The sequence below is a fragment of the Necator americanus genome, chromosome X, assembly GCF_031761385.1.
Source record: "Necator americanus strain Aroian chromosome X, whole genome shotgun sequence".
Lineage (NCBI taxonomy): Eukaryota > Metazoa > Nematoda > Chromadorea > Rhabditida > Ancylostomatidae > Necator > Necator americanus.
The window spans coordinates 22,058,922-22,081,809 of record NC_087376.1 but is presented as its reverse complement, the minus strand read 5'-3'; the positions used below and the strand labels follow the sequence as shown (position 1 = coordinate 22,081,809).

The 22,888-nt window shown below is 41.0% G+C and overlaps 7 protein-coding genes across 8 annotated transcripts; 5 read left to right on the top strand and 2 right to left on the bottom strand.

Annotated features, from left to right (window-relative positions):
• Positions 1-112: 112 nt before the first annotated feature.
• Positions 113-4,941, top strand: RB195_024748 (uncharacterized protein; the record flags this gene model as incomplete). Its single annotated transcript, XM_064212630.1, has 5 exons — positions 113-212; positions 269-382; positions 4,117-4,258; positions 4,351-4,430; positions 4,493-4,941. The coding sequence occupies 5 exons, from the start codon at positions 113-115 to the stop codon at positions 4,939-4,941; spliced, it is 885 nt and encodes a 294-aa protein (XP_064068510.1).
• Positions 4,454-4,941, top strand: RB195_024747 (uncharacterized protein; the record flags this gene model as incomplete). The annotated part of the gene is made up of 2 exons (XM_064212629.1): positions 4,454-4,512; positions 4,572-4,941. The coding sequence occupies 2 exons, from the start codon at positions 4,454-4,456 to the stop codon at positions 4,939-4,941; spliced, it is 429 nt and encodes a 142-aa protein (XP_064068511.1).
• Positions 4,942-7,471: 2,530 nt separating this feature from the next.
• Positions 7,472-7,960, bottom strand: RB195_024746 (uncharacterized protein; the record flags this gene model as incomplete). The annotated part of the gene is made up of 1 exon (XM_064212628.1): positions 7,472-7,960. The coding sequence occupies one exon, from the start codon at positions 7,958-7,960 to the stop codon at positions 7,472-7,474; it is 489 nt and encodes a 162-aa protein (XP_064068509.1).
• A 4,507-nt stretch (positions 7,961-12,467) lies between these two features.
• Positions 12,468-12,785, bottom strand: RB195_024745 (uncharacterized protein; the record flags this gene model as incomplete). The annotated part of the gene is made up of 1 exon (XM_064212627.1): positions 12,468-12,785. The coding sequence occupies one exon, from the start codon at positions 12,783-12,785 to the stop codon at positions 12,468-12,470; it is 318 nt and encodes a 105-aa protein (XP_064068508.1).
• A 7,371-nt stretch (positions 12,786-20,156) lies between these two features.
• RB195_024744 (uncharacterized protein) lies at positions 20,157-20,687 on the top strand (the record flags this gene model as incomplete). Its single annotated transcript, XM_013442127.2, has 1 exon — positions 20,157-20,687. The coding sequence occupies one exon, from the start codon at positions 20,157-20,159 to the stop codon at positions 20,685-20,687; it is 531 nt and encodes a 176-aa protein (XP_013297581.2).
• A 287-nt stretch (positions 20,688-20,974) lies between these two features.
• Positions 20,975-21,721, top strand: RB195_024743 (uncharacterized protein; the record flags this gene model as incomplete). Its single annotated transcript, XM_013442128.2, has 1 exon — positions 20,975-21,721. One exon carries the CDS (start codon positions 20,975-20,977, stop codon positions 21,719-21,721), a length of 747 nt encoding a protein of 248 aa, XP_013297582.2.
• Positions 21,722-21,853: 132 nt separating this feature from the next.
• On the top strand, positions 21,854-22,865 carry RB195_024742 (uncharacterized protein; the record flags this gene model as incomplete). 2 transcript variants are annotated; one of them, XM_064212626.1, is made up of 2 exons in its annotated part: positions 21,878-22,610; positions 22,714-22,865. In XM_064212626.1, 2 exons carry the CDS (start codon positions 21,878-21,880, stop codon positions 22,863-22,865), a joined length of 885 nt encoding a protein of 294 aa, XP_064068506.1. The 2 variants fall into 2 exon arrangements, with proteins under 2 accessions (XP_064068507.1, XP_064068506.1); XM_064212625.1 differs by having other exon boundaries at positions 21,854-22,840.
• Between the last annotated feature and the right edge of the window lie 23 nt (positions 22,866-22,888).

Below are 22,888 nucleotides of genomic sequence, written 5' to 3'. Positions count from 1 at the left end.
TGATCTCCACGACTTCTTTTGTGGAACCGCATCTTCAAACTGATAGGAACTGGGCGGCGGTTGGAATCAAAAGCTATGTCTAACAGAACTCTATTTTTTCAGATATCCGACAATGGGATTTCTCTTGTCAAAATGCAGTCGATCCGAAATTAGAGAGTTGTCATCTGCAGCTGGGGCGGCTCTTCAGGGCTTAAAATGGTTGACCCTGTCACGTAAGCTGATGGCGTCGATGATTCCTTTTAAATATGGAAGCGCTAATGAGATTCAGATATTTTATTGTTGCTTCTCACAGCTACGGCGCAGTCTCCTACCTTCTTTTCATCAGCATCACTGCAGGATATGGTGCAATTTTCGATGCTGTTGAGGAGACGTCATCTGAGAGGTATTTTGTGCAATGCAGCAAATGACGCATGCAGATAGCAGTCTGAACAGAGAGTCTCACACGACAGCATCACTGAGGGTTCAGCTTTTTAATATGTTTCCAGGTTTCATCCTGTTCTACATCTTGCATCCACTCACAAGTTGGGAACTACATACGTTTTCTTCTACTTCTTTTTGAGCATGCATAGCTAGTAAATTGAAAACTGGGTGTAGTGCTGGCCTATCTAGTTTTCTTGAACTGTAAATAAAGTTCTTTTTGGTCTCATTGCGTATTAACAAAGAAGATGTGAAACTCTTTTGCCAGGCACCGCTTTCAAAAAGACCCATTCAGACCAGATTTTGGCGCAATTTCAAGTATCTCAAGAATTTTTTTAGTAGCTATTGGATACGCAATGGCATTTATCACTTCTTGTCTCTTTATTTTGGATTTGGAAAACTCGTAATGGCAAAGAATTGCTTTTTTGCCAATAGGACAGTTCCCTTCCGAAAAAGAAACAAGATAAAAATCCAGAAACAGAGTATCCGGTCAAATACCACTGTTGAACGGAGAAGTAGACGTATTTACAGAAATCTTTAGACGCAGAAACTAAACATTAGAGAATGTCCGATCATCACCGGAGTGAGCTAGCTATTTCAGAAAAGATAAGTGATGTTGCAAGAGAAGGGAATTGAGGAAATTTATTTGATCTGAATCTGTTCTTTTCTGAGTGTTAAATGGTTGGTGGGTTACTTTGTTAAACAGATGTCTTAAATTAGGTTAATTTGATAATCTGCTGTTATAAGTTACTAACATACTGTTTGCTTTCTTTGTCTTGTTGATCCCCAAACCACTCATTTATTTTTTAGAAATTGGCAAAGAAAAAAAACAATACGCTCGGTCTCGCCGTACTTTTAGCATGCACCCGAAACCATACATTTTGAAATAAATTTTTAATATTTTTTTCTCGTGAAATGGAAAGAAAGCCGCGAAAATCGCAAAGCGATTCCCCAAACCACCATCAATTGCTAATTTGTTCGATCTTTAACTTTTAGGGAAAATACAGCTATTGACAACACAGACGAAGAATATGATCAAATCGTAGAAAGTCGTCCACTATTTTTTTAGAATGTGATATAAAATTTAAATAATTTTTTTTTCAAATACACTCGAACATCCAAAGAATCCACCGGCAGTCTTAATCAATACCGTGACATGGCTGAAAAAACGTCAAAAAGAGAAAAGGAAACATTCTATTGATGACAGATACTCGAACTACACGAACAAATTGAAGATGTCCACTATTTCGATCTTCAGATACAGGACAAATTTTTGAGAAGAAGAATACTAAACTGTTTCATCACAACTGATTTGTGGAAGAATGACCTACTGCAAGCTCTCGTCATTAACAAATTCAATGCACGTTTCTGTGTTGTTCGCCTTTTCCTCGTCAGTGGCTGTTTCGCAACCGATGAAGGACGAAAATGTCCTTTTGAGAAAGTCCATAAATTTCTATCAAATTAATTTAGACTGCTTCTCTGGTTGACAGTTAAGAAGCGGTCCTACATTGGAACACACTCCTTGAGCTGATTTTGAATTCAATTTACAAATACAACTTTTTAATCTTCAATTGTCATGTAGTCACATTGCTGAAAAAGGTAGAAAAAGCAGCACTTTCCCAACAAAAAACGTTTGTGTTATGTGTGTCTCTCATGCAGTGGCTTCAAAAGCACGTTCATATTATCACCAAGAACAATTAGAACTTTTTTTTTACGTTGACATGGGGACAAACATATTTTCCAATACCTGTCGTGTTAGCTTCAAGCTAGAAATAGTTGCTTAGTTCCAAAATAAACTGCACGACTGAATTTTTATTTATGCGGCTGTTTGTAGTTCAACAATGTTACGTAAGATTGTCATCAGTTTTTGGCGGGTGACGGGTTTTTGTTGCCTTCAGAAAAAAGCTGGAAAACGACAGCGAATGCCACCACCAAAAAAAGGGACAATACTCGCCAACTTTTACAGATGCGAGAAAGCACTACTTGCGCAGCCAAACACTGCATGCAGCCTAAGAGAAAAAACACATAATTGTTGAAAACCGGTTGAGTGCGGTACACTGGATATAAAACAAGAAACCATAAAACCACCAGCGACTAAGTATGTATTGTGAGGACAGTATCCAAAGTACAGAACTGGCCACATCGATAACAAAGTTCTCCCAAAAAAAGAACCCATCACGACTTCATTGTATGGATAAGCCCAGGTATACCCAACAGTCGTAAAGAAGAAGAATAACTGCGCATAAATGATAAAAGGATAAAGTTTCAGGCGTTAATCAACCCGCTTGGGATGCGCCCCCACGTTCACTTCAATTCAGAATCGTTTGAGGTTTATGAACGTGTATCTGGCCTATACAATGACTTGCGGTGGTTAGCCGATGTGTCAATTCAGTGCTTTTATCCTTCCAGACAAGTCTGGTACCAATTTATCGACCCCGGAGGGATGAAAGGCTAGGTGAGCACTAGGGCGGATTCGAACCTCCGATCGATCGTGCAGGAAGCGGAACCTCTAACCGCTACACCACACCGGTGATGGGTGATGAAATGCCAACAGTTTTAAAGACATCACACCACGAATCTGAGGTGGTGCAGATTTCAGGTGGAGCATTCGTATACGGGATCGTGGATTATGGTGAGGTGGGTGATTCCGTCCATTTCTTGCTAATTGGCGTAAAAAAAGGCCCGGAAGATGCGGCGTGTAAACACGGCTTGGCGTGCTCCAATCAAACTCGTTGTAGAAAATAGCGCGCCAGAACGCTCGAAGTCGTATCTTCCGGGCCGTGTTTTACGGCAATTAGGAAGAAATGGACGGAATCAGCCCCTCTCCTTAATCTACGACCCCGCATACGAATACTCCACCTGAAATCCGTACCTCCTCAGATTCGTGGGGTGATGCTTTTGATCTCTCGAATTGGCCCAAAACGGTGTCCTAGCATATCGAGCTTTACGAACCCAGGGAACTAGAACAAGTTCTCATTGTATGGTGGATGCTTAGCTGATATCACATTTTCTTTTGACAACAACCCTTCCACTTTAAATGAATAAAAAACGAGTGCTGCTCGCGAATCCTCTCAAGTTAAGACTCCTATTGCTGCTACGAGCAGCACAAACAGCTCTTGGAAAAGTGTTGATTAAAGATCCCTCTTTAAAGAATATTAAGTGTATTTGAACTCATTACTAATAGAAGATTACTTCCTGTATCAGTTTTGCTGAGACAGACTTTGTATCTGAATGAATTCTGATATTTACCAGGCGGAGTTAATTTAGTTCGCACACGATTTTGTTGATAGAATCGCGTCAGATGAACTATTAGCTTGGACGTCTATTCGTGTTCGTGTTAAAAACGTCAAATGTTTGAAGCAAAAATTGATAAACAACAAGTGTGTTGTCCTTCTTTACGCAAAACAATTGCTGTGAATAATATCTATGAGTCTTGTTTTTTTTCTATTCCTAGCCGAGTTCTGGCTTTTGCGTTTCGCTTTCACTGCGAACTATTAGGGTGTTCGGAAATTATCTGCCGAAAATTTCGCAGTAGCGCAGATTTTTTGAGATGTTCTGGAAGTTCCCATTTTAAATATATTACATAAGGACACTGCCGCTTGTGTACACATAACATATCTGGCTTCCTCTTCCTTGCCTATTTTATCTTATAACGGCCGAATATTCCACCCATAATCGACACGTACAAGAAACTTGAAGATGAGCCTCGCTCTGGTCGACCGATATCGTTCGACGAACTGAAGAATCTTGCGGAGCAGCATCCATATGAAGGTGTGCGGTATTTTGCTGCCAGTCTTGGCTATTCGCTGTCCACCGTGAGCAATGGACTGCGATCTCTGGGGTTAGTGAAAAGCTCGGTCAGTGGCTCCAACATGCATTGAGCGACGGCAGCAGCCAAAGATGCCTGGACATCTGCACTCAGCTGATCTCCAGAAGTCGCAGATTCGATTGGCAGGACATCATTTTCACTGGAAATGAAAAATGGGTCCTCTACGTCAACCACACCCACAAACGTGCGTGATGCGCCGGCGATGGAATGCCGGATCCTTTTGTGAAATGTGAAATCCATGAGAAGAAGGTCATGCTGAGCGTCTGGTGGGGAGTTCATGGAATCTGCCGTTTCGAACTGCTGCCGGACAACAGTTACTTCCGAGGTCTACTACGCTCAAGTGCAAAGACTGGCCAACAAGATTCGCGATTCGCAAAGAGCACCCGAAGCTCGACAACCCCTCATATCGTGAAGAAGACTTCCCAGAAAATTCTGGAGCTCGGACGGGAAGTTCTACCGCATCCACCGTACAGCCCGGTCCTGGCTTCGAGCGACCACCTCCTCTTCTGATCGCTTCAGCATCACCTAAAGAGAAGCGCTACGATGATCGTGACCACCTCGAAAATGACCTTCGGGCTTTCTTCACCTCCATGTCTACGGAATTCTACGCCAAAGGAATCCGTGATCTTATGAGACGTTGGCAGAAGGTTGCCGATGTTGATGGAGATTATTTCGTTGTTGTTGTGAAATTGTGAAAATTAAAAGTTGTGTTGTTTTGAAATTTTGCAGTATTTCATCAGATACTTTCCGAACACCCTAATAGAACGGCATGGACACCTACGAGTTCGTCATCTGGTAGATCTCGTTCTTGAGAAGCCGTACTGATCCGTGCAGCTCTATCAAACAAGAGTTGAAGACTTTATTTGTTAATAGGGAAGTATAAATGTTCACACACAGACGACAATACGACCAATGGATAGGTAGTATGCATTTAGGTTTAAAGACATCACACCACGAATCTGAGGTGGTGCAGATTTCAGGTGGAGTATTCGTATACAGGATGGAAGACTACGGAGAGGGGAGTGATTCCGTCCATTTCTTCCTAATTGCCGAAAAAAACGGCCCGAAAGATACGGCTTCATTCGTTTTGGCGCACCATTTTGTACAAGAGGTTCTATTGGAGCGCGCCAGTCTTGTGCGGCGCAGCATCTTCCGGGCCGTTTTTTACGGCAATTAGCAAGAAATGGACGGAATCACCTCCCTCTCCGTAGTCTCCCATCCCGTATACGAATACTCCACCTGAAATCTGCACCACCTCATATTCGTGGGGTGATGCCTTTAAGAGACACTAACTGCATGTATGTAGTCCTATTCATGCACTATTATACGAAAAAAGACGAAAAGCTATCAAAAACGAGGAGGAAGAACCACAGTGAAAGTGCTGCCACTATGAGTTCTACGACTCGGATGCAAAAGATCAAAAATGACGCTCTGACTCAGGTCAACGAAAGCCAAAATAAACGCTATTCTCCGTTTGTTAAAGACCAAAAGGCGAAAATTGGGGTGTTGAGGAGTTTACATGGTTGTGCGGAAGGAAACAGATGAAATATAAAATGTGGAAAGCAAATTTAATTTTCACAGCTCGTTTCGTTCGCATTTTGAATAAAACATTCCGTGAAACGGCTGTGTAAAAGTTCATTGAATGCATGCTTCAAAATATGGACTCAATACTAGTAAATCAACTTGTGAAGGAGTACAGACTAGAACACTTGTATTTTGTACTACTTCGCCCTTATTGCAACCAAAGGCCTCCAACGAGGAAATCGACTGCTTATATACAACTAACAATCCAAGATCTATATACCGATGACGTGCGAATACAAACATTACATCAAGAAATGAACAACAACTGCTATTCTTATTCTAACATTTTACAGAATATACAATATGTTTCTTCGTCGATTTGACTTGTCGACACTCTCCGCCCAGCGTTTATTGGTTATCCTCCGACCTGCCTTCTGATTGCATTGATCCTGTCGTGTAGAATTGTTTTTGCTTCTGGAACGTTGCATAAAGCGCGGTGGTGACCTCTGTCCTCTGGAATCAGATCTTCTGCAGTCGTTCTTGATACGTTCACAATACCAGCACTTCTTTGGTTTAAACTTGCATCTCTCCATTAGACAATTGTCCAGACAGTGCCGGCAAAGACCATGATTGCGGACAATATTGTAGCGTTCATCCCCGTCTATTACTTGTGAGCAAGAGTCAGAGGGGGAACGGTAAAAAGGGTCCCGGCGGATTTTCCGCGAATGCCTCCGAGACATAACGTACCCGAAGGATATGCTGGCGGATACGCGAACATACCTCGACGAGGTCACGCACCAGTCCTTCATGGAGACGCAGACTACCGTCATAGATGTTCTTCTAGCCAAAGAGACGCAGAAAACTGAGCAGTTACGAAGAAATATGCAAAGAAGAGTGGTGTGAGCTGTCGAAATTACTGATTAAGTCAAAGAATAATAGTGTTAAATAGAAATACATGAGACTTGTATGGTGTTCTAATGAAGAAAGAGAGTGAGTTTGTCTTTATATCACCTTCAGAAAGTCTAGAAATCTTACCAAATTTGAACTCTTTTTCTTCCTGTAAGTTCCAAAAAGTCAGAGATACAGAAGTTCAGAAATAAATTAGACTAAAAAAAAAAGCTTGGGAGTTAAAGGATAACGATAATTCTCACTAACGTTAGTTTTGAGAGCTGGAATATTCCGTTTTAACGAAAATTTTTATGCACATAATTTGAAGCTATCAGATAATCCTTATCTCATATTTCACGTGAGGATTTCTCTTGCTTCTGGTACGATTACAAAATTGAGATCACCTCACGTCACAAAATTGCAGTGAGTGTGTCTGATTCTCCAAAACAATTAAGTAGATAGTGAATTATATCCTAACCGGTGATGCAGCGTATGATTAGCGGTAGGTAAGCAGAGTCAGCGGGGGTGCCAACGAAAGTGAATCTCTTTAGGACACGCACCATCGCTGATTGCTCTGACGAGGCATGACCGGGGCATGCTGGAAATTCCACCGGGACCCTCTTTACACGCACCCGAGTCAGAGTAGTGTTGTCCAATCCTATTGCAGAATGCGCATTTTACCCATGCTTTAATTCCTTTCGAGCTTTTCCCAATTCCTCGGAATGAGAAGGCCCAAAGACCATGTTCCATTTTCAGTAGATCTTCGCGCAATCGTTTATGTCTCCATATCTCGTGGTGGGTTGCTTCATCTTTTCAGCTTGTTTCATCATCATCACTTGAAATATCTTCTAAACCATGCTCGTTGCATTCTTCCATGATCTCATCGTCGGAATATGTCTTCACTTCGTCGATCATTAGTTCAAGATAGCCTGGGTCCGAAGTTGGATTGTGTCTGTTGTCACTGTCGATATCATCCTCGTAGTCATCCTGATTGTTCTCGTAACAGTCATAAACTTGTTGTACACTACGTTCCTCACATTCAACTTGTACTTGTAATCCAGTTAGTTTTTGTCTACTCCTTTTTATCGGCACGTTCAGGGAATTTGATTCTTCCTCACATTCCTCGTCTTTAGACATCGCATGTATCATATGTATCATATCTTCTGAGTTTCCAACTTGTTGTTTCAGTTCTTGTTGTTGTTCTTGCATTCTATTCTGTTGCGTATATGTTACTCTCTTAAAAAGTTGTGTTGTTGTGAATTCTCGGGTCATACATGTTCCGTTCGGCTTTTTCGAGTGCATTTCCGACCTCAGTGACAAGAAGACTAAGGCGTTTCGTTGCTTTGTTGGCTATATGAAAGATTTCATCAACACTCGAAATTTCATCACGCTGAATTTGGTTTCATTCCAATTGTCGGGTAAGATTAACTTCTCTCTTATACCAATCACTTGTCAACAAGTAGATCAAAAGTTATTCATACAACCTTCTCTTTCGCCACTCTTGCGGCTCGAAGTATCCGATTTTGGATAACAAGTTGTCCTTCTGGTATTTCCAAGGTGAGCGACGGATCTCCTTTCAGATGTGTCCATTCCACCTAAATTGTTGCCCCCGTATAAACTCGTCTATTTAGGTCATCTAGCGTCAGCGTAAGGTTATTCTCGAGATAGCTTGCCCTTGCTTCTCTTCCATTCACGAATACTGAGAGCTACGCGAGATCATGATGCTGAAAAGTACAGTTATAAGAAAAGATAAAGCCGATAGTGCTTTTAGGACTACTTAGTATCTACAGAGATAGACTTTTTGGCAGTTTGAGATGTCCTTTCTGGAATTAAGGAGCATAGAGAAATTTGGCATGTGTTTTAGAAGCAAACTTGTTCCGAAAACAACATAAGGCACCTAATAACATTATCACGATATATAAAAACGGGCTTATTCTCTCACGCGTGTGTGTGTGTGTGTGTGTGTGTGTGTGTGTGTGTGTGTGTGTGTGTGTGTGTGTGTGTGTGTGTGTGTGTGTGTGTGTGTGTGTGTGTGTGTGTGTGTGTGTGTGTGTGTGTGTGTGTGTGTGTGTGTCAGTCACGAGATTGAAAAAGAGGGGGTGCGACGGGTCCACCGGCGCCAGACACCTATAGGAGGGGGACGACTGGTCCACCGGCGCCAGATACCTATAGGAGGGGATGCGACGGGTCCACCGGCGTCGGATTGGTGTGCCGGCGCCAGAAAGCTATAAAATGGTGTAAGACGGGTGCACCGACGTCGGATACCTATAAGAGGGGGTGCGACGGGTCCATCGGCGTCGGATCGGTGCGCAACAACTTCGTGTGCATAACACAAAATGATAGATGGTTGCAGCCGTCTCTTAGCCGTGGCCACTGGGAGCGTTGCTTTTCACATTTATGACTCCTCAGCGTGCCTATTTCCTTCTTCGTTCACCTCAACTTTGTAGCATGCCGTTCTTAGAAAGTGGAAACACGCATCCAAATGGCTGCTTAAATAGTAGCAAGATGTTTACGTGATCTGACGTGGAAGGTTATCTTTATCAGTAGGATGGTGTCTTTCACGTCTTTTTATGTTAAAACATCATTCTGTGATAACAATTGGGGGAAATCAGGAAGAATACCCATACTTCGAGTAATGCTTTCAAATAGTATCTACATTAATCTCGCATCGAAGGAGTGTTTGTAGCCGATGGTCGAATATTCTCCAAATGTAGAATTGACGTGTTTAGAAGGAAAACTCCGTAATCTTTCGCCTTAATTTATAATATAAAGAAGAGAGGGGAAGGGTTGTTAAAGAAACACAAATCTAATTTTACAGAAAACACCACTATATTAACTTTCTTTGATCAGTGAAGGGGAACGAAGCTAAAACCACTGAAAGTCTGAAGTCCGGCTTCAGCCGAACATTCAGACTGGTACCTAATAACACCTAGTAGCAACATTTTCGTACCAGTCGCATTGTAACTGTGAGTATAGCCCCAGCAACTCGTATGCAGGAAGTAGACAGATGAAAATAGGTTAGGGCTAGTAGTCCGACTAAAATGATTAGAGAAATTGTGAGTGTTTTGTACCACTGAGGAAAAACATCCGCAATGTGCTCTGGCCATTGTATGTCATAGTCGTCATTTGAGGTACCTTCTAACCACTTCTTTACCATAGATTTCACGGTGTTTGTGAACTTGAGAATACCGCTAATCTCAAAACTTGTGACTACCAATCCAAATGAAACCGTGCATTTCTGTCTAATTATTTCATAATTGAAACTAAATTGTAGTTCCGAGACTTTTCCTTGTTGGTTACAAGGTACCGTGAAACTTGTTGTAGGACATATTATTTCTGCTTGAGTCGGTTTAGTGGAAGTGCAAGTTATTTGTGCTTGTGCTCCCTTGAGACATTGATAACATCCCCGTAGAATAGTGTTTTCAGCCGTGCAGATAGCATTGTCTACAATGATGTTAGTCTTGAAGTTTTCTTGTATGTTGAGTATTATTTTGGCCGTAGTCATACTAGTAATCTTCGCTTGAGCTTGTCCCTTTTCTCTTTTGCCGAAATGATATTGGCGGCAAAATTACAGGAAGTCTGTGTTGGATATTGTTAAACCAAGCGGAGATATCAACATCCCTGCATTTACAATTGGCTTGGGTCTTGCTGGATAGTATATACAGTCTTCGACAACATCACAGTCACAGGCATTCTGCTGATTTGTTGAGATTTATTTTTTTGGTAATCTTCAATATCTCCGAAAGTTGAATCTTGCAGATTTCATTTTCATTGGAATGTGAGCAAATGGTCGATACGTGAGAGAATAAGTTTACTTGTTGACAGCCATTATCTCCTGCCATAACCAGAAAACACATACATGGTATAGCCAACAGCTCGATTAGATCAACTGGATTCTGGCGAACTCCTCTTCCGCGGGTTGCCCTTTGGGCAATACCAGTGATCAGGGTTCCCACGCAACGGCGGATTAAACTTACTAGAACACGTACCGGTATGCGGAGTGCGATAGGTACGTATAGAAAAACGTAACATTCAGTGAAGATGAAATAGAGGAAAATTGTGGCAGCTAAGATAGCTTTAAGTGGCCAGCACTCTGGGTTGAATATTGCAGCGGAGCAGAACACGCAGTCGATATTTTCGCAAAAAGCTGCAGCCGGACAGATTGTTTCAACAATTGTGGTCGTTTCGTTTTTCCACTTCACTTGAGGATCATGTAGTAAAACTTGTGGAGGGAATTGCACTCTCTCGTTTTCTTGCTGATCTTCATAGGTTTTACAAGATTCTTCGGTAGGGTATGTGGGGAGGCGAAATAACTTCGACGCCCCCACTTATGCAACCTATTCGTCTGGTAATTGAGAGGTGCTTCAAAGTGTTTTCTTTGCCTGAACATCCGAACACAGTTGCCAGAACTAGCAGAATGCTTAGAAGCAAGGTGGATGATGTCATGGGAAGAATTGGTAGCATTTTCTTGTAATCTACTTGTTTCTTAGGTCGAAGATTATTTCGACTTGATTCCCGGTTAGAATTTTCTACTTGTTCAGGAAGATTTTTGGAGTTAATAAGTCTTCTAACGGTACCGGATGGTGGAACTAGTAGCTGCCGCTGTTTTGCCCGTTCTGGAAGTTCCGTCATGATTTGCATAGTTTAGTTTAAGCGGAATTAGGAGATTTACCGGTCGACGTATTTGGCGATGAGATGGTAACATGACGATTGTCACGCGGAAACCCCTTCTGGGCTTATTATGAGATCTTGCACTCTTCCTGTCTTCCATGAATGTCGAGATTGCACTCGCTCTGTCGTTTTTCCTGGGAGATGTCGCGAGCTCTTGTTTCTTCCCACCTCTAGTTGATGTTTTTCACGCAAAACAAACAAATAATAAAATCTCCAGCTTTGCCAGAACTTCTCAGTTAGCTTTCATGATGTTTGTAAAGCTTGTATAGCTTCCTGCATAGTTCTGATGGAGACTTTTCATTGGATGGAAAATAGGATGGGTCATCTTCATCATTGATATTATAATTTCATCCAACGGATAAGGAACTTCGAATTCGTTCTGGAAGAAGTCAATAGGTCGTCATAGTTGTTCGAATTGTGATTGTGATTCCACATATAAGAGCGGTTTTGTATTGAGAAGTCCCTCTATCTCAACTACCAATGTTGACAAATGCTCAACGGTTACTTTTGTTTGGCCCAGTGAGTTGTAAAGAGAGTTTTACTGATTTGGTCAATCTCTCATAGAAACCCCTTGCCATGGGGCAAACGGTGCAATGTGTTTCCACTTTATTTCGCGCTTCGTTATCGCTTGTTCCATTGCAGGTTCATTTTGGATTGTATGGAGACATTCGTTGAGAATAGTTTCTCCTAATGTGATTGTGGGAGCACTATCACTTGTTATGGACTTGGGTAAACTGCGTCGTGCAAAAAAGCGGCGTATTATCTTGAGAAAAGCAGTAGTGGAGAAGTGGGAAACGATATCGAGGTGTATGAGTCTTGTTGCCATGCATGTTATTATACATCCATAGCATTTGCCTTCTGTAACGTGGCAATGAAGAATGGATAGTGGCCCAAAATAGTCCAATCCTACATGCTCGAAAGGTCGTGACCGACGTACCCTTTGCTCTGGCAAAGGGTACGGTTCTGGATACTTGTAGGGCTAATTGTTCAACTTTTGGCATGGTATGCATTGCCGAATAAATCGCGTTACTTGTGCTCGTAGTTTGGGAATCCAGAAAGATTGTCGCATTAGTGACATAGTGTGGCTTATCCCTGGTTGTCCATTATTGTGACAGTCGCGAATTATGGCTCCCGCTGGTCAGGAATTTTGTGGAACTATTAATGGGTTTTTAGACTCCTCGTCTGGATCACTTTGGCCCAAACGTCCAAAACATCGAAACAAGTCGATTGAATCGGGTTTGATGTTGGGATGTTTCAATGACTGAGGAATAGCTGGAGTAATTGTCGATTGCTGGTGTAGCTTTACTAGCATTTTTCCAGCTATGGCTATCTCTTCTCCCGAAAGTTGGAAATGGCTTTCCACAGCTACTCTTTCGAGAAGTAGAGAGAGCTTGACTGAGCATAGAGAATTGCATAGAACTTGATCGAGCAGTTTCTTCTTGCACTTACTCGACATAGTAGCGTTCTGATGTACGGACAAGCGCTACAATTCGTTTAACGTTCTGCAGTTAGTATTTTCCGAGAGAAGAGAAAAGCTCTGTTCGAATCGTTGTTCTTCATCAAGAAAACCCTATGGTGAATCGGCCGGTGGTTTCAGATTTCTTCTCATGGGCAATAGATTCCAGAATTTCTGTTTCCGAGCTAATGTAATGATCGAACACTTGGAACATGAAAGGCCAAGTCTTCGGAGGATCGCGGAGAATAGATGGCCCTGTCCACCAAAAGTAATCAGTTAGCTCCATCTGGGTAAGACCTCGCATTGCGCAGTCTGTCGCATTGTATTGAGCGGCGATGTGGCTGAGGAGGATACGAAACCCCCTAGCTTGTAGGTGCTGTGCAGTTTTTGTGATTTCCATTAATCTATTAAAGATCCTTATTCCTACATACATATTTAATGGTCAATCCAACTAAGTACAATCTCAGAATCCGAAAAACATAGACTTATCTAATTCGAAGCACTGAATACGGAGTTGGGACAAAACAGACTTCGTTAAACGAAGTGCCAAGGTTACGGCATCTAGCTCGATTTTTAGTTTGTTATTGAAGCATTTTTAATGGAGGAAAGTCTTGCGATGAGAATATTGGTGGTGGTATCTGTGCGTAAGTAGACTCTTGTGGCCATAGCTTCAATACTTGCGTCCGCAAAGGTTATCAGTACGCATTATGTGTTTTTTGCACAAAGACATCAGAGTAGGTTTTTTGTAAAGCCTTCCATTTCGGAGCAGAATCGCATCCACGACTCCTTGTGAAGTTGTGTTAAAGTTGTGTCCCATTCATATCCTTCGAAAGAGTTCTAAGAAAAACCTTTGTCTTATGTAGCAGTGGCACCAGCCATTCCATTATGGGTCATATATGGATGCTATCGTATTTGTCAACATTCATTTTGTGAGATTCGTTGGAAATTTCGGTTGGCATGAATTTTCGAAATGATCGGGTCTTGGATTCCATGTAATGCCCAGCACTGTCGGTAATGTGTTTGCTGATTTATCCTTGGGCGAGATTTTCGACATCAGTTTCATATGGTTTGATACGAATTCTTATTTAACTCGTTAAACACTTGTTTTGTTCGCGTGTAGATATATAGTGAATTATCCAGCGAATCCGCAGTCAAAATGAGGTTGTCAACATATAAGTTGTCTTTGATGTCTGCTACTAGCTGGTCATCCTCCTTGTACATATTGGTCGAGATGAAAATGAATAGTTCCAGCTAGAAGGAGTGAAGATGTTATTAAACCGAAAGTTACTCTAGTGAATCGGAGTACTTGAATGTTATTTGATGTGGGTGGTAACTTGTGGTTACGTAACCACATGCATCTTGTGTAGTCGCGGTCTTTTTCATAGAGGCGAACTTGTAAAATGCGTTTTTCCACATCTGAAATTATACCTATTCCTCCAATCCTGAATCGAAGGAGTACCCCAAGCAGTTGTGGTAAAATTACCGGAACACGATGGAGATCGGCGTTTAACGATGGACATCCTTTGTAATGAACAGACGCATCGCAAACCATTCGAAGCTTAGTTGTTGTCTTGCGTGGCGTTAGTACTGCTTGGTGAGGAATATAATGGACATTGGTCACTTATGATGTTATCGTGATCGGAACTTCTTCCAAGATCTGTTGTTGAAGTTGCTCTTAGAATACTTCACTATATCAGTCCAGTAAATTTCATCCTTCTGCAATGAGTTCCAGACGCTGACTAGTCGACCCAGTGCTATTGCTTTGTTGTCGGATAGATGGGTATTTACATTCTTGCAAGGCAATCGAACATAATATCCATCGTGCCGTTTTTCTATTGTCGGATTGAATCTCTGATTCCATGAATCTCTCTCAAACTTGACGGTCCGTTATCATTTTCTCTTCTTTTACCGAATTGGAAAACTCTTCTGTGCCGGCTGACTCTAGAGACCAGTACTCTTTCCACTTCTCATTCTCTTAATCATCAGATTGTGTACCGGGAGAAGAAACTACGTTTACTTGTCCTTCAAGTGTCCCATAGACATCCCATTTGTTCAGTTCGTCATCTTCGCCCGTCATCATCATACTTGCACTGATGTTTTAACTTGTCCTGTTAATAGATGTCCGAGTTTTCCTGGCCGATGCACCATTTAGAATTTAGTTAAACTTGTCTAGTGCCACGTGGGACTTAATTCTAGTAAATCAACTTCTCAAGGAATACAGACCAGAACACTTGTCTCAGAACACAACACTTGTATTTTTAACTATTTCGCCCTTATTGCAACGAAAGGCCTCTAACGAGGAAACCTGCATAAATACAACTCACAATCCAAGATCTATATACCGGCAAACTGCGAATACAAACATTACATCAAGAAATGAACAACAACTGTTATTCTTATTCTGACATTTTACAGACTATACAATATGTTTCTTCGACTTGTCTTGCCGACAAAAACAAAATTATCGCGAACTGCAATTAACTGCATATAATTCCCATTTGCCGTAGAATTAATTTTCATGCATATTTTTTAAAGATTTGAGGATGTTAATTAATTCAGTACATATTATAGCGACGTCAAGCATGGTGTCAGATAGTGATACATGTCATCGCAGCTGACCTTGGCCCAGGGTCAAGTGCGTTTTGAGAATTTCTCAACAGAGAGTCGTAAGAGGGGTGTCGGAGCAGGGAAGGAGGGTGGGGTCGTAAGAGGGGATTGGAAAAGTAGAAGAAAAATTAAAGTAGGGGTCGTAAAATTTGACAAAATTGAAAGGAACCATGAGAAAAGGAAGACGGAGTTGTCGATTTCAAATAAACATATATTAAGACGTGCAAAATTTAGTGTAATTTAAGTATACAACATTCAGCAGAAATACAGAAGTGAAAACTGCTTTTTTTTCAGACGTAGTGCTGTAAGTTGAAGGAGGATCGGCAGTGAATGGCATGTTTTCACAACATATCAGAAGATATTCACCACTGAAACGTATTCTAAGATTTTTTTTTCAGGTCTCGATATTTGCGGCTAAAAAATGGAAGAGTTGTCTCAAGGAAGAAAAAACGTTAATGATGCATATTCAGTACCTGAGTTCAAAATAAATTTGTTTAATATTTGAATAAACGATTGAAGAACACTTGAAGAACCGGTTGAGGAAGACTATTTTAGCATAAACAGTCAATTTTTACTTACATTTTTACTTTCTTCCAGATAGTTTCCGTTCTCTCAAATGCTAGTTGAGAAATAGTTGAGAAAAATGCTAAATTTCTCAACTTTTTCTTAACTAGTTTTCAAAAAAGAAAAAAAAACCCAGAGGATCTCTGAAAAAGATATTTTGAGGATTCCATAGCGCAAGTCTTTCTTTACAGAATGCAGCCACGTTTGTCTTCCTCCGTCTCTTCATTAATCCGTTATTCATGTTTACTTCAAGCTAACAAAGTCGGACCTGTCCAGCAGTAATTTACAATTGACGGTTGATTCTAATCGCTAAAACAACCTCTGTATAAGTCTTATATGTAGCGAACAGTGTTCTAAATACAATTTCAAAAAACTGCCGATGCAATGTTTTTCTCAGTGATTTTTTTCGGTTCTGTAAAAATCTAGGTTTCGGCGGGGACCGAACTATTCACCGTCTGTAGTCATTGTCAATGAGTGAAATTGTGTGCAAGCAGTAAAAAAATAATGAGAAAAGGTTGTTTTAGAATGTAATCTGCGTCGGTATCACTTGTCAAAAGTACTATGATAAGCAGTGTTTAGGATTGATCCGAGAGTGCAGCTTCCGCCGTCGTCATCGTAGGTGGAGAAGTGAGCCATGCATCTCTCAACTTTTTTTTCTTTGCCAGCCACTCGGCCGAAGGTCTTGGTTCGGACTTAATCTCACTAAAACATACAAAGCTCTCTTCAGGGGACAGGGCGGAAATATCGTGACACATCTGTAAATACTACAATTAGTGTATAAATAGATCCAATAAATGACTATCATTAGGAGAGAGGATTAAAAGACGTGCCAAGATAATAAAGAAAGACTAACTAGACGAAAGTCAGATTGTCGAAAATACTAGCGGTAGGCTGCAACCTATACCACATTGGCTGCTCACCAAAAATATCCTCCAGGTATATTTGCTCAGATTAGTACGAGGTAGATGCTACTGCAAGAATTAGAAGTGAGTCAGTACATATGTAGACATATAATTTGTAAAGATGAGTAAGCTCTCAATGTGTGCTCGGCAACACAATTGTACTGTTTGAAATTGATGAAGAGATGATCAGATGTTCGATCCCCGGCGAATTTTTTTTTATTTATTTTTATTTTTGCAAAACTTTTCACAACTGATACCGACGCAGATTACATTCTAGAACAGCCTTTTCTCATTATTTTTTTCAGTGCTTACACACAATTTCACTCATTGACAGTGACTACAGACAGTGAATAGTTCGGTCCCGGCCGAAACCTAGATTTTTACAGAACCGAAAAAAATCACTGAGAAAAACATTTCATCGGCAGTTTTTTGAAATTGTATTTAGAACACTGTTCGCTACATATAAGACTTATATAGAGGTTGTTTTAGCGATTAGAATCAACCGTCAATTGTAAATTACTGCTGGACAGGTCCGACTTTGTTAGCTTGAAGTAAACATGAATAACGGATTAATGAAGAGACGGAGGAAGACAAACGTGGCTGCATTCTGTGAAAAAAGACTTGCGCTATAGCATCCTCAAAATATCTTTTTCAGAGATCCTCTGGGTTTTTTTTTTCTTTTTTGAAAACTAGTTAAGAAAAAGTTGAGAAATTTAGCATTTTTCTCAACTATTTCTCAACTAGCATTTGAAAGAATGGAAACTATCTGGAAAAAAGTAAAAATAAATTGTGATAGCAAAAATATTTCTCTACAACACTGCTCAAACCGAATTCATCTTTATAAACTACGAGCTGAGTTATTGGAACTTGTTTGAGGTCATTTAGATTTTGATGTGTTGCTGAAAATCTAAGATACCGCAGTTTTTTCCGTTGCGAGATTACGAGAGCGCCGTTGAAAAATTCGATGGCATATATGGATAGGGCATCAAGAAAATGCGTTAGCTGCGAATTTTAGTCTCTGTAGGTGTTCTGGTTCTTTCAAAATTTAGTTGAGAAAAACTCGAGAATTTGAGGCAAAAATTGGGATTTTTCTCAACTAGGTTCCAAAAAGACTACGAAAGCTAGGGGCACCAAACTTTGTAGGAATATATTAGGATGTTCGGAAAGTATCTGCCGAATATTTCGCAGTAGCGCAGATTTTTTTTAGATGTTCTGGAAGTTACCGTTTTAAATACCATGTATATAATAACGGGCTTATTCTGTCACGTGTGTGTGTTGTGTGCATGTGTGTGTCAGTCGAGTAATTCCAAAAGGGGGGTGCGACGGGTCCACCGACGTCGAGTTGGTACCTCGACGCTAGAAAGCCATAAAATAGGGTGCGACGGGTCCACCGGCGCCAGATACCTATAGAAGTGGGTGCGACGGGTCCACAGGCGCCAGATACCTATAGAAGGAGGTGTGACGGGTCCAATGGCATCGAGTTGGTGTGCCGGCATCGTAAATCTAGGGACGTTGTAAAAGTTTCATAGTTGTAACCACTTTCCGCGTTGCTCTTCACCTCCTCGGCTACGCTGTTCCTCAGAAAGTGGATATACACGGGCAAACGGCTGCTTAAATAGTAGCACGCTGTTTACGTGATCTGACGTGGAACTTTATCTTTATCAGTGGGACGATGTCTTCCGCGTCATTTTATGCCAAAACTTCATTCTTTGGTAACTGTTTGCAGAGAGCAGGAGGTATGTATGTATGTATGTATGTATGTATGTATGTATGTATGTATGTATGTATGTATGTATGTATGTATGTATGTATGTATGTATGTATGTATGTATGTATGTATGTATGTATGTATGTATGTATGTATGTATGTATGTATGTATGTATGTATGTATGTATGTATGTATGTATGTATGTATGTATGTATGTATGTATGTATGTATGTATGTATGTATGTATGTATGTATGTATGTATGTATGTATGTATGTATGTATGTATGTATGTATGTATGTATGTATGTATGTATGTATGTATGTATGTATGTATGTATGTATGTATGTATGTATGTATGTATGTATGTATGTATGTATGTATGTATGTATGTATGTATGTATGTATGTATGTATGTATGTATGTATGTATGTATGTATGTATGTATGTATGTATGTATGTATGTATGTATGTATGTATGTATGTATGTATGTATGTATGTATGTATGTATGTATGTATGTATGTATGTATGTATGTATGTATGTATGTATGTATGTATGTATGTATGTATGTATGTATGTATGTATGTATGTATGTATGTATGTATGTATGTATGTATGTATGTATGTATGTATGTATGTATGTATGTATGTATGTATGTATGTATGTATGTATGTATGTATGTATGTATGTATGTATGTATGTATGTATGTATGTATGTATGTATGTATGTATGTATGTATGTATGTATGTATGTATGTATGTATGTATGTATGTATGTATGTATGTATGTATGTATGTATGTATGTATGTATGTATGTATGTATGTATGTATGTATGTATGTATGTATGTATGTATGTATGTATGTATGTATGTATGTATGTATGTATGTATGTATGTATGTATGTATGTATGTATGTATGTATGTATGTATGTATGTATGTATGTATGTATGTATGGATGTATGTATGTATGTATGTATGTATGTATGTATGTATGTATGTATGTATGTATGTATGTATGTATGTATGTATGTATGGATGGATGTATGGATGTATGTATGTATGTATGGATATGTATGTATAAGCACATGTATATGTATATATGTGGAACAAAAATCCTTTCGCAGCACCAATTATCATCTCATCTGTGACGATCAACACGCTCTTTGCGTCAAAAATAATTACTCAACTACTTCACTCAAGCAGAACGAGATGAATATATATATATATATATATATCTAATAACCGTATTGTTCGAGCACCTTAGATGGCACCATTTTCATGGACTATAATTTTTAGCGGGTTAAAATCAACTTGCTGTAAAGAATGTTTTGTTCTTATTTTAAAACGTAGGTGCATGCTAAGAGCGCAATAGATTTAAAAAAACTTCTGACTCCCTTCGTTTCCTACTACTAGCAAGTATGTTAGACCTATTTCATTACTCCCAATAAACTATGTCTTCTTTTTCGGGGTGTGCTATTTATCTCATCAAATCTCACTTTGTCGAATCCAGGAAACCTATCTGCAAGCTTTCATGGATCAAACAACGCGAAACCGACGACCAGGACGACCTCGAATTTATATTAATGACGCTGAGCGCCAAAGGAGTCATCGGGAGCCACAGGGAGACTTCACAGCAGCGCAGTATCCATTGGCAAGCAAACGCAGAGCAACAACGACAAAGGCGACAGAACGAAAACGAGGAGCAACGTTCGGTCAGACGCTCAGCTAATGCAACACTTCAGGAAAATAGACGCCAAAGCGAAGACGTTGAACAGCGTTTTGCTCGGCAGATGGCAAATGCAGACCGCCAGCAAAGGAGACGCCAAAATGAGAACGATGAACAGCGGTCTGCAAGACTACTGGGAACTCACAACGCCAGCAAAGGAGACTCCAAAACGAGAACGATGAGCAACGGTCTGCAAGACTACTGTCAAATGCTCAACGTGAACAAAGGCGGCGTGAAAATGAGAGTTCTGAGCAACGTTCAACAAGACGCCCTGCAAACTCTGAGCGCCAACGAATGCAACGACAGAATGAACCAGATGAACAGCGCGCTGAACGCTTACGCAACGACTCCGAAAGACATATTCGGCGTAATGCCGCGCCTGAAATGACAGGTTTAGCACTGCGTTCTCGCACCACGGATGTGAACTACCTTGGTGCACTAGAAAATCGCTGTTCAAATTGTGGAGCTTAGCACTTCGCCTTTGAAGTGAAGCGACAGCATCCGCACATCTTTTCTGATTGTTGTGACCGAGGGCGATTCAACTTGAATCTGTTTGAGGAGTTTCCAGAGCAATTAAAACAGCTCTTTGTGCGAGATAGAGCGGCTCCCACAGAGGTGACGCACCGTCAGCGCAACTTTCTTGAAAATATAAGAGCATTCAACTCTGCCCTTGCGATGGCTTCGATGGGGGCTCAAGTTGACACAATTTCTGGAAGAGGGCCATATTGTTACCGAATTCATGGGCAAATCTATCACCGACTGGGTGCGCTTCATCCTCACCAAGGGGAGCAACGTCAATTCGGTCAAATATATATTCTAGACACTGAAATGGCTGCCCAACAGCGCCTTGGTAATATGCGGAATTCGTACTGCGATTCCAACCTCATGTTGTTTCTGAGTGAATGGTTTGCGCGTAACAATGTCTACGCTCAATCATTTAAAATGATGAGCGAAGTGGAGCAAATGGAAATAGCGGCAGCCCAGCGAGAAAATCGGCAAACCATACCAATTTGCATGGTATTCGATGACAGCAGAGAGCGGTGTTTCGCAAAAGGAGAGTACGCTATTCCTACTGCAAACGAAGTGGCAGTCGTATACGTGGGAGAAGAAAACGACATTCCTGCGAATAGGAGTCTTGCGGTCCATGTTCGACAAGCTGCAGGATCAAAGTTGATGAACATCAGTGACATAGATAAACGATGCGATCTTCTCACGTATCCACTGCTGTTTCCAACCGGTAGAGGTGGATGGGATCCGAACTTGGTTGATAATGACGGAGCTCGAATCACTCAAATGAAGTATTACGCCCACCTGTTTTCCATTCGTGAGTCTTTTAGTCCAATTCTGCATGCGGGTAAACTCTTTCAACAGTTTGCTGTTGACGCTTACGTCAAGATTGAGCAGAACAGACTAAAATACTAGAGGACGCATCAGGTCGATCTTCGTTCTGATTACTATAGAGGGTTACAGGATTATCTGGCCGGTGAAGATAGCCATGGACCACCAGGTAGCAGAGTTATCTTGGCGTCTTCACACATTGGCAGTCCGAGAGCTATGCAGCAATCTTATCAGGACGCCATGGCCATTGTAGCCCGATACGGGAAGCCCACATATTTCCTCACTATCACTTGCAATCCGCAATGGCAAGGGATTCAGGAAAACCTCTACAACGGGCAGGTTGCATCAGATAGACCTGATTTGACAGCAAGAGTTTTCCACGGGAAATTGCAAGAATTGTGTAGTGATCTCTTCAAAAAGCACGTACTTGGGGAAGTGGAAGCCTACGTCTACGTTATTGAGTTTCAAAAGCGAGGGCTTCCTCACTGCCATATGCTCTTGATAATGAAGGAAGGATGGAAAGTACGGACAGTGGAAGAAGTCGATATTGCTGTGAGCGCAGAGATACCGAATGAAGAAACGGAACCAGACGCTCATACGGCTGTTACTTCGTTTATGCTTCACAGGAAATGTGGGATCGAAAATTCTAATTCGCCGTGTATGCGTGATGGAAAATGCTCAAAACGTTTTCCGAAAGCGCTGCGCGAGGAAACATCTATGGAAGTCAACGGCTATCCAACTTATCGGAGGCGCAACTGCACAACTGTTGAAGTCAGCGGTCACGAGTACAGCGATGAGTGGGTAGTACCAACTAATCTCTACCTACTTACCAAGTTCCAGTGCCACGTGAACTTAGAAATATGCGGTACGATTTCTGCGGTAAAGTACTTATACAAGTATATCTACAAAGGACCCGATCGCGCACGGATTAACATTGAAAGTGGATCGACACACAACAACATCTCAATACTCGGTATGTTTGTCCACCTCAGGCTCTCCACAGAATTTTCGGCTTCTCCATGCAAGAAAAATCTCACACGGTATACAGACTTGCAGTTCATCTGCCCGAATATCAGACATTGCTGGACAGGAGCGACAATTCCTCGAACGGGCCCAAAACCGCTTCACTACGCTCACCGCATATTTAGAGCTGAATCAGCTCTGCAAGAACATGGCCAACAGTGGTATAGAAATGGGAATTGATGCTCGTGATCTCTATTACTACTAAATTCCCGAGCATTTTACGTTCAC